Below are 11,461 nucleotides of genomic sequence, written 5' to 3' on the forward strand. Positions count from 1 at the left end.
TGAAAAATCAGCACAGTGTTTTTGAAGATAATAGCCTTGTTGTCTGAAATACCTACAGACACATTCTTTGTTTGATGGCTGTTACAGAGAAAAGTTATTGATCAGTTTCCTTCTGATCGCCTGGCTTTTTGGTTTGCAGTTTGAAAACTTACTGTGGAATCGTGTTGAGTAGTTTCCATATTTGTTGCCTGTTTGAAAATTGCTATTGTAGCAGGGAGGAAAAGACGTTACCAGCAGAGCTGAAGAGATCAAGGGGTTCAGTACAAGCTGCACAGCATAAAGACACCCGGGCTTTCATTGCTGAGAATTGTGACCGAAGATGTTGACGATAGAACAGTGGGAAGCTCTTTGGAAAATCGGCTTTGATCACTCCTTCAAAATGAATAAATAAGGCAGGTGGGGGAGAGGAAACTCCATGGCAAAGTGGCAGCCAGGTTTCGATTTCAGCTCGCACGTCTCTGCTGCAGTTGTCTCCACCTCAGGGGGCATGAGAGAATCATTCACTGATTTATATGGTGCACGGGGAGATGTTGACTTGTCTGTAATTTGTGATGAAGCAGAGAGTGGATGACAAAACCTGATAACATCAATGTCTGTGCTGTGCCACACAACAACTATTTAATGAACATACCGACAGAGGGGGGGTTCTTTGTAACTTAATTTTGTAACACAACAAACAAGAAGCTGATGCTGGTAACAAACCAAGAGTCTTTAACCGTGCTGGCAGCTCTGTGAGGCTGCACAGCCGTGCTTTGAACTAGTGTTGCTGTCACCTTGAGATGTCACCATCAGCTGAACATTAAAACTCTGGGGATCACTGAAGATGTTGGAAGACATTGGCCACAAATCGTTATCGTCCATATGAGATGTAGACGCTGTGTTTCGTTGAATATAAGAGTAATTCTCCCTGATGAGGGGATCACCGACGTCTGATCGCTTATCCTCTGTAGAGCGTAGATCTGGAGGTATTCACCAAAGGTACGAGCTCTGAATATCAATACTGAGGCAGTTGCTTATAGCAGCGGAGCTCCCCTCTCTGGAGAACTGCTGTCAGCTCACCTTAAAGTTCTTTCATGATAAAATTCTGCAAACTTGCCATTAAAACCACAGAATATGGTCTGATGTTATCATAATCTCAAAGATTGAGGTGCTGCTCAGTTAGTAACCCTGTCGAGGTTAAAGAATATATTGAGCAATGGCTATGAATGTTAAATAAAAGATTAATGTAGGCACTATGATGTTGAAGTGAAGCCCTGCTTTCAAGCTTTGAATGTTCTGCATGTATGTATGTATACTGCGTATATAACAAAGAGCATCCATACTGTATGGGTGGATCCCACAGGCAAAAATTTGTCTGATAATTGCATCACAAAATGTGTAAAAATCTTTTTAGAGCATTTTTACTCATTCAAGTTTGCTGACTTGAAAGGAGGTGATGCAGTGCAGACAGCTAGTGGCCACTTATCTGTAAAAGTGGCCTTGCACTTTATGGTGAAAGCATTATTAAAGTTTAGTGGGTGAGTTTGAAGAAAATCCCCTGTGTAGTTGTCACAAAGGGCTAAAACAACTATAGAAAGAAATGTTGTTGTTTGTAAAGAGCTATTATTTCTGCTGTAATATTTCAAACTGTGGTTTTTGGCAGTTCCTGCATCTTATGTTTACTTCTAGACAGATGTTGTCATCAGGAAAAACTCATTTAAAGATGCTCAACCTCATTGTGGTCCAAGCAGCACAGCGGTATGATGGTTAGCAATGTTGATGATGGTCAAAACCACTGGCCAGCAAGGGTCTTTCTGTGTGGGGTGGTTGTATGGATTCACTCCAGGGACTCCTGGCTCACTCCCACAATCCAAAAGCATGCATTGGTTAGGTTAACTGGCACTTCTATTCAGTATTAGCCCTGCAATAGATTGGTGACCTGTCCAGGGTGCACTCTGCCTGCGCTGGATGAAGATGGATGGACAGAATGCGGTGGTCATAGAGGAAAGGTCAGGGAAACACTGTCAGAGGTCTCTTCCTGTTTAATAGGGAGTTCTTCCTTCCCACAGTCACGAAGCGGGGCATTGAGGCTTTCTCTCTAATACTGCAGGGTAATTACCTTTCAATACAAAGACAACCTTTGTCGTCAACTGGCGCTATATAACCAAAACTTGGTTGAACTCCAGGCTTTATCTTCTTTTGACAATGTCTCTACAAACTCTTATACAATTCAACCTGTAGCTGCTATAACCTGTAGTGTGTACATAATCCAGTTAATGATCTGCATGAACAAGCACGCACTACAACAAAAACAGCAAAAAACACCCCCAAAAACCTTCAAAGGAAGAAAGTCCAGCTGGTTCCTTTTGCTTCCATCCTATTGGGCTTTTTACAGGGAACATGTAATGTTATACTAATAGAAGTATGGATATGCAATAGATTTCAGCAAGGAGTTAATTTTGAGTGGGAATAATTATGACTGATGGTGACTCATAGTACTACTAATAAAACTGAAGTCAGTTTATCACAGTTTATCATCTATCACTAGATGGGCTATAATAATCCAGGTGCTAGACCGCATCATTTAAAGGGTAGCCCAAGACACATTTCTCATCAGCCCTCTCAGTTGGCTCCTAACTGTGGTTAACCTCATCCTACAGAACACTGGAGCGCTCTGAATGGTCTTCTAGGTGTTCTAGTTCCCACTGGGTCTGGCTTCTTTGCTGGGACTAAAGAGACCCAATGGCTTCTACTTATCTGTAATAAACCTTCTTTGAGTTCATCGTGAAAATAGGGAGAGAAAAAACACCTTTTCCTCCAAACACAAAGTCATTATCACTGTCTTTTCCCCTTATATTCCCTGGGCCTACACTTCTGTTGACTTTTACATGTGTACTTTACACAGTTTCTCATTTAGCTGCATCTCACTAATTTTGGCTATATTTGTCACATTCAGCTCAGGGAGACCACGTCAGTGGGATTATATGCCTACAACGGAACATAGTGATGGCCATGTTCTCTGCCTAAAGACACTGGCACTGGTGGCTTTTCATGTCAAATGTTTTTATGTCCATGTTGCAGTAAGTGTTCTCCTCCAGAAATTAATTTGCTGCATCCTGTAAATGGGAAAGGCACCTTGTCAAATGTTAAAGACCAGTATAATAAGCTGCACTGTGAGCAGCTGATATACTCCGGTGCAATATGTTTGTCCTTTTTTTTTCTGAGTGTCTAAATTACGATGGTTTAAATGCATCTACCATAAAGCACCCTCAAAAAACCCTCAAGGGAAAAAGGGGTCAATTACATGGTTGTTATTTTCAGCTAAGTACAGCAGCGTTCGGCAGTGTGCTGCATCATTTAGTTTCACTGTCAGCTGTAAATGTGGCTCTTTGGATTATACGATTGCTAGCAGAAAGAGGTGTGGAAGCCACGAACACTACCTTTAGCTTACGCTGTGACACTGAGACACATACTGATGAGCGAGTGAACATGACTTTACATTTTACCATTTAAAAAAACTTTAATTGGGGCAATAAATGACAGTATGTTGCATTGTAAAGGGAGTGTTTTCAGGACACAGCCATAACTCTACAGTGGCAGCAATAACATGATGATTAGTAAGTCTCAGTCCTTAATCTCAATTTACTGCAGACTGAAAAATATCAAAGTACTCGAGCCTTACTGTTTTTCTAAAGTCGTAATAGAGTGATTTAGAGGTTTTGGACAACATGTTTTTTAATTTTAGAGCAGCTTTGCCCATCAATTTTCCAGTGCAAATGAAAGCTCCTGCTGGCTGAATTTTTCAGCTTGTCAATTGGATGGTTAAAAATAATGGTCTCTGATGTGTTTGGTGAGCGCCTGACTTTTGCATAGAACTACCACGCTGTTGCCTTTCTGTTTGTTCTTTTCAAAAGCTGTGAAAGCGCAATATCCAGCAGGGAATCTGCTCATCTGGCTCTCTTTGATTGGACATTTGCCCCATAAATAATAACAAATATAATGTCACCCTGTAGCGATTCCAAGTTTCCTCTTAATTCATTTCCTGCCCAGTAGTTGTCAGTGCTTTGCCCTCAGTTGCTAACAAATGAGATCCTTCCATCTAATTTTGTGGATGTGGCTGCACATTGCAGCTACATGAGCTACTCACACAGATAATCTTACAGAGTGCATAAGATATGCAAAAAACCTCATGTTTCTGGTCCACTAGCTATGAATATCTAAATGGTGTTTTTTTTGTGTTTTTTTTTTACATTTTTCTATCAGCGCCATTAAAAAAACAGTGCTAACTGTTTAAAATGTAAATAAACGGAGGCTGTCATTTTGCAGCTATTCTTGTCAGTGCCAGTTGGTGCTGGCCAGGTGTACGGCTGTGACAGTCCTTGGACAGGAGGTCTCATCCTTCTGTCCCTGCTGCTCTGCTTACCAGCTATTTGTTTTCATGCCACGTTTGGGCTCTGCTGCTGGCATGTTTGCTGCTGAAAGTCTCAAAACAATTTGCATAGAAATATGCATAATGTCTGAGCCTCAAGAATGACCTCTGGCTTCTTTAAATGGCACAGTGGAATGTTTTCTTAAATAATGCACACGTTCAGTTTTCAGATTCATGCAGTTGCTTGTTATTTGTGTAATACTTCACACAAATGGGGGGATTAAAGTGTTTTTCACTGATGTGTGGTGGATGGCTTGCTCTGGCCTGCTCCTCAAAGGGATATTTACACAAGGCTGTGGGGATGTAATAGTGCACTATCCTCCAGTGCCATTGGGGGTGTCTTCCTCTGGTTCTGCTGTTTGGTGAAACTCATAAACTTTTCTGCACACATACACACAGATGATTGCAGCAACCTCAAATCTGATGTCTGCAGTAGCTCAGAAACTTTCCTCCCAAGTCTGCAAACATCATTTCCACGTGCTCATCATGTGTCACGCTCTCCTCTCCTATGGCATCCCCTTTCAGCTTGCATTACCGGCCTGCACGTGGCCTTTCTGCCTGTCGACTCTCATCTCTCTCCTCATTTCCTCTGAGATTCCAGCAATCTGCAGACTGCCTCTGTCTGTGGTCTCCTACCCCGAGGTAAATCTCTGCTACCAGAGACAATTAAAGAAAGCTCAGCACAGTCAGCAGAAGAGCGGCCAAGAGGAGGCCCCGCTGAAGGAGAGGGAAGGACCAAGTGTCTATCTGGCTGCAGAGAAGAAGAATTTGTCCTTAACATTTACCTTTGTGAGCATTTATATTGTAGGAATGGAACGGTGATGGAATGGCTGGCGCCCCCCCCCCCACCGCCGCCCCCCCTTTACATAACTAAATTTGTTATATAATTTGGCATTGTGCATGGTGACAAATGATGAATTTCTAAACAGCAAATATTTTCTTCTTCAGTATTTATTCTGCCCTGAAGAGGGCAGTACATTCCAATAAAAGGGTGTAACAACAGTGGATGTAAATCTAATCATACTGAGAGAACAGGCTGAGCACGTGTGTGTGTGTGTGTGTGTGTGTGTGTGTGTGTGTGTGTGTGTGTGTGTGTGTGTGTGTGTGTGTGTGTGTGTGTTTTAGCTGTAGCATATTTTATTAAGCTTCACTTTGCAAACCACAACATTTGTCGTGCTGATTAGTTATGACTGCAGAGCAAAAAAATTAGGGGGGGCTGGGCAGTCTTTCCTCGACAGCACAGTAGTGGCTGTTGGTAGAGGATATGTAGGGAAAATGCAGAAGTGTTTTCAGCTGTGCAAAAAATGAGCTGCAGGGGAGATTTCATAACCCCCCCCAGCAGAGAAACAAAATTAAAAACACCTCCCTCACTGCCAGACATAATCCATCTCCGCCTTCTGTACTCCGCAATCTGTCTTAATGTTTTCTCTTATCATTTCCTCCCCATCTCTCTGATAAATTTTATAACCCGCTTTCTTACTTCTTCCCTTTCTGCCCTTTTCTCTCTTTTTGCTCATCTCTGTTCAGACATCATCTGTCCTCATCTAGCTTTCTGTCCTCCACCAAAATGATTTTTCTATCTGGGTCACGGCCTGTATCTTTGTGTGCATTTCTGCCTGTATCTTTCTGTGTCCTTATTGCCATCTGTCTGTCTCTATCTGCTGCACTTGAAGGCGGATGGCTATAGTCTAGCCAGAACGACACATACGAGCCAGTCACACACCCAGACATGTGTGGGAGCTGCAGTCGGGGGGTAGGTGCGAGACGGGAGAAGGCGACAGAGTCGCAAATGAGAATGTCTCATTACTTTGCCTGGTGATAAAATATGGCTTGTTATGACTGTCTTTTTTTAAACTTAATATCTGATATGCATTCCCTAATTCTGCCCTCATTTGAACACAATACTCAAAAAGATCTCTGCTTAAACTCTTGGTGCATTACGTTACATAAGGAAACTTTCCCCAGCGGCCTGTAAGTACACCAGACCTCAGACAATAGATTTTTTTCGGTGGCCTTTTCAAGCAATGTCGATTCATCCGGTGACATTTGAAGGACAGGGCGGCGGTGTCATGATGTGAGATGAGGTTGGCGTCGCTTCCTCCCGTGTGCTCTCAGCAGTATGATTCACCTTTCTGCATCCCCTGCAGGCATCACCCAATACTCCCACAAAAATGAGACAGGGCTGAAGCATTAGCAAACAGTCGCCTGTATGAGTGCTGTGAAAAAAGAAAGAAAGAAAGAAATGAGTGAAAATAAAAAGTATTTGGCCACATCTCTCTCTACCAGCTGTCTACTATGCTGTCAGATAAGAATAGCATGTCTGGTACAGAAATGTAGGCCAAAGTCTTCCATAACTGTAGTTACATTATCCACTTGTACTTGTTTGGTACAAATACTGATGGTATCAGTTAAATATGCTGCATTTTTCCTGCTCTTTTAAGGGTGTTTTATTGAGCAGTGTTGCAGTTTCTTGATCTGCACGGCCTCGTTATATAATTATTAGCCTCTCTCTAAATAAGCTTGCATTCTTTATATACAGGAAAAGCTGTACAACTTTGAAAATAAAACTGCAGAAAATGCAGTTAAAGGTAAAAAAATCTCGCACTCCATGGAGAAGATGCAACAGTATGTAAGCCACAGCTGTTAAATACATCAAGATGTACAACTAGAATATCACTCTTACGTGGGCAGGGCTCTAATAACATAGACTTTAAGTACAAGTCAATTGAATGAATAGAAAGGACACAACAGGAGGCTGAGCACACAAAACGGGGGGGGGGGGGGTGTCGGCTCAGAGCTCAGTGGGTTCAGTGTCTGCTTTTGCTTCATCACCTTGTTTTGAACTGAAAGCATCATTATGAGTCGGCTGGTATTATGCTTTTGGAGGACAGAGTGTGTCTGCCATAAAGATGGTTTCTTAAGTAGTAGTGATTTACACCCACAACCCTCCTGTTCCTTTGCTCATTAGTGTCTAATCAGGCAAATCACATGGATTTGGGCTAGTCTGAACATTTTAGAAATTGCTAATCTCTTGTGATTTTTCCCTAACAAAGAATGGCCAAAAAAAAAAGAAAACATATCATGCATCAGTTCTCTGGGTGAAGATGTCTCCTTGATGCCAGAAATCAGAGAAGGGTGGGCAAGACTGCTTCAGACTGACAGCATAATAGACAGCTGGTAGAGCGAGAAGCGGCTAGGATCGATAGGAAGGCAACAACATGTTAAATAAGCGCTTGTGGTTCAGGTGACGGCAATGTAGTTGTGTGGAGGATTGTTATGACCCAAGTCATCATTGTGCGTACTCTGTCCGCTCCTCCACACCTGGGGGTGGCGTTGTTCATTGTTTCTGTTGTGTTTTGATTATGTAAGCTCCAGGCGACAGCTGACCATTGGTTGGAGACTGAATGGTACTCGCTATAAATTGGTACCTGTCAGCACTGGCTGGGCACTGCCTACTTCCTGTTTCCAACAAGGCTGGGCTGTGTGTATAATTGCATAGTGTTGTGTGACCGAGAGTTCTGTGTCTAGAACAGCTTGATCTTTTTATGCACCTGGTAGATGCAGGGGTGGGAAGTCTTTTTCTTTTAATACATTTTCTCTTGTTTAGGTTACGTTAGTTGTGTTCCCTTTACCTAATGTTTTGTTGGTTTTTCTGGATGTGCTCACCCTGACATTTTTTACCGCTATAGAAAAAAATAAACTATTGTGTTTGGGCCTGCAGACCTTGCTGTAGTACTGATCCTTCCTTGGAAAGAGGGAGCATAACAGGGACATTTTCCTGACTCACTGTGGGCAACAGATGACAATTTTTCAAACTTCACAGCCTGCATGAGTATTGTTGCTGATCATGTCCATCCCTTTATAACCTCAGCACAGTACACACATCTTCTGATGGATGCTTCTGACAGAATAACACACCTAGTCATAAACTGGATTCTTGAACATAATGAGTTCACTGTATTCAAATTGCCTCCACCATCACCAGATCTCAATCTAACAGAGCACGTTTGGAGAATTTTGGAACATTTGCATCATCGACAAATCTGCAGAAAATGTGTAATGGTATAATGTTGAAGAGTGTTTCTGGCATATTGTTGAATCTGTGCCTCAAAGAATTAAAGTGGTGTACCTAATGAGGTTTGCAGTGAGCTTATGGAAGCTCATGAAGTAATAGTAATTGATAGTATGAAATAGGTAGTTTAACCACTGCTTTAGTCTACTCAGACATGTTATATATAATTTAAAGTTAACTTCATGTATTTGATTCCAAACAATAAAAAGTAGTACAGTATGTACTACTGCAGGGGGGGGAGAAAAACAGCAGCCTGGACAAAGGAAGACGAGAGTGAACACTCAGTACAGCTACTACAAAACACGCGAACAACACCACAAAGAACACCAGGCTCCGTGTAAGCTGTCCGCCTTCTCACCACCTAACAGTAACAGTGTTACTGCTGCTTGGTTCTTTAATTAGCATTATTTTCTCCGAGACTGACAGGCACCTTTGAATGTGTCTCTGTGAGAGAGACACAGAGTGTGAATGTGCGACAAACAGGACCAAACACACTGACTGTTCCCGTGGGCAGGAGTTATGAATGCTGGCTGTTCTGATTCACTCTCTCCTGCTCAGTCTGTGAATAGTATGGATGAGCTGCTATCTGTTGCATGACGCTCCTGGCTCAACATGTTCGAACCAAATTTGTCTGCTGCTTCCTGTGAGACGAAGGGAGAATCCTGAGGAAATTCCATCCTCCATTGGATGCCTGAAGCATCACGGAGGAGGAAGCACTGCCATGTATGTACGCTCTCTGTGACACCGACTCCATATCCATGAGTGCAGTCTGCTGTGTGTGTCGTAATCTCATAGTATGTGTAGTACGATCCCAAAATAGAAACGCTAATTTGTTTTTTCTTCAATGGGAGTAAAAAAAAAAAAACTAAAAACAGATGACTTTCTGAATTTCATCAAAAGAGTGGCCTTTGTGTAGTAATCAGCACATGTCATCATGTGAATCATTCATCCAGGACCAGTAGAAGAGGGGCAGTCACTTCCTACCACAGATTTATGCTTAATGTAGTCATTACAACCAAAAATTTACTTCTAGGTGCTCAGTGGCACAGATACACAGAGAAAATGCCAGTGTGTCAGCCATAATGACATTTTTCAAAAGCAGCAGATTTGGCTACCTCTGATTCTGGATCATCCCAGCACCATTGTTTAGTTTAGTATCCACGTTTTGCCACGATGTAACACATATTCATCACAGCCTACTATTATTACTATTCTCTGACACTAGGAATAAGTTCAAATATGAGAACATGACCCGTTTGTCTGTTTGTTGGCAGTTACTAAATCCTCGTCTTATGCTATGTTCCATTTACATGCTTATTAGAAAGCCACATCCTTCACTCAGACTAACTCAGATAACATGCTGTAAAAATGCAAGACAAAAACTGAGGATTCGTGACTGTCAATCCAAACTGTCTCGAGTGTGTAACATGAGCCCAGACTGCCAAGTTGGACGGTTTCTCGGGGGGGGGGGGGTAAGTGTTGTTTTCACTGTGTGTGAAGACTGAATGGGGGATGTGGAGGGGGGCTGCTGTGGAGATGGCACGCTTTGTGTTTTTATAGTTTTGGCGATTTTTTGCTTTAGTTTTTTTTGGCTGTGAATGCAAACTGGTGAGGGTCCAGGCTGGCTTGAGATGGAGTCTTTGATGTACTTGAGAACCAGCCTGTCGACACATTTCACCAGAATGGAGTGTGCGCCGCGGGCTAGCAGCCCTTTAGACTCTGCAGGCTTTCAGAGACGATTGTTGGCTTATTTGAAGCAAGTGGCAACACATTTAAGTGACAGCGATGTGTTGAAAATTTATGTAACACCAACAGCCAGCCAGGTTCAGGTAATATCTCAAATTTTCACAAGATATTTGAACACTTACAAGGGTTTTTTCTTTTTTAACACGTTCAGTTACATAACACTAAGCTGTCTTTTTCTTCTACAGCTGTTTGCTGCTAGCTGCCCAGTGCTTTACTTGCATAGGTTTGCATTTATTGACGACAGAATTATACACAACTGCACCTACTGTACGATCTTATCCGTTCAGTAAAGGCTACTAAAAACATCACAAGAGGGGGAATGGCATTGAAAGGAGGACAAATTGAAATCAATGGGAAAATCCAGCAACAGCAAACATGATGGTTAAAGTAAATTCCAAGGGGGAGAAAAGGATTTCAAAACCTTATTTTAATTTGAGTTATCTTAGATAATCACAATCACTGCTTAGATAAGTGCTTGGTGGTGTTATGAAGATGGCTATCTGCTGACAAGACTTACTTATAGAAGGATTTGGATACTATTCTGACCTTTTAATCAATCTCCATTAGCAGCTCTTTACAGTACAGAAAATCAGCTTTGGCTCTTGGTCACGTGAACATCTAAATGTGGTTTTCTTTTGAATTATGGTCAATATATAAAATATGAGGAGTTTGGGATGTGACAGAGTGCAATCCAACTCAATAACTCCAACTCACTGTGATACTGCCCCCAAAAATGATAATTTTGCATTCCGTCCTCTGCTGTTATACTACATTAGCTTGATAGCTAAGTCAGGTTTTAGACACTTAGAATTTATACTACCTTTTTCCTGCCGCCCGACTGTATTATAACAGTTTTTATTAACTGTCTGATGAAAGATTTGAATTACATAACATAACAGACGTCTGATTAAAACTACCGTGTAAAGCAGCAGTCTAGTTAGTACCCCTGTCATGTTAAACAATGGTTTTGTCACTCCTTCTTATTTTCTTATTCATCTCACAAGCCCTCACATTTCTCTTGAAAGGATAAAAGACTAAAATACCAAACTCTGTGTGAACCATCATCTCCAACCAACTACAGTTGTTCAGATGATGCATCACTGATCCCTACATATACACACACTATACCCATCTATGTATCCCTCCTCTTCCTCTTATCTAACCCTATCCCAGCTGCCATAGGGTGGAAGGCAGGGTACACCATGGACATGTAATCAATTTCTTGCAGGGCTAAC

General features: G+C 41.9%; 1 protein-coding gene across 1 annotated transcript; it reads left to right on the forward strand.

Annotated features, from left to right (window-relative positions):
* The first annotated feature begins 3,820 nt into the window (after positions 1–3,820).
* LOC147326128 (urea transporter 1-like) lies at positions 3,821–5,230 on the forward strand. The gene is made up of 5 exons (XM_086297773.1): positions 3,821–3,829; positions 4,306–4,443; positions 4,651–4,770; positions 4,808–4,840; positions 4,934–5,230. The coding sequence occupies exons 1-5, from the start codon at positions 3,821–3,823 to the stop codon at positions 5,228–5,230; spliced, it is 597 nt and encodes a 198-aa protein (XP_086153899.1).
* Positions 5,231–11,461: the final 6,231 nt, after the last annotated feature.

Source organism: Aulonocara sp. 'chitande type north' Nkhata Bay, linkage group LG7, assembly GCF_057382095.1.
Source record: "Aulonocara sp. 'chitande type north' Nkhata Bay isolate Kocher_YH1m ecotype deep benthic linkage group LG7, A_spYH_male_GT1.1, whole genome shotgun sequence".
In the NCBI taxonomy this organism is placed as follows: Eukaryota; Metazoa; Chordata; class Actinopteri; order Cichliformes; family Cichlidae; genus Aulonocara; species Aulonocara sp. 'chitande type north' Nkhata Bay.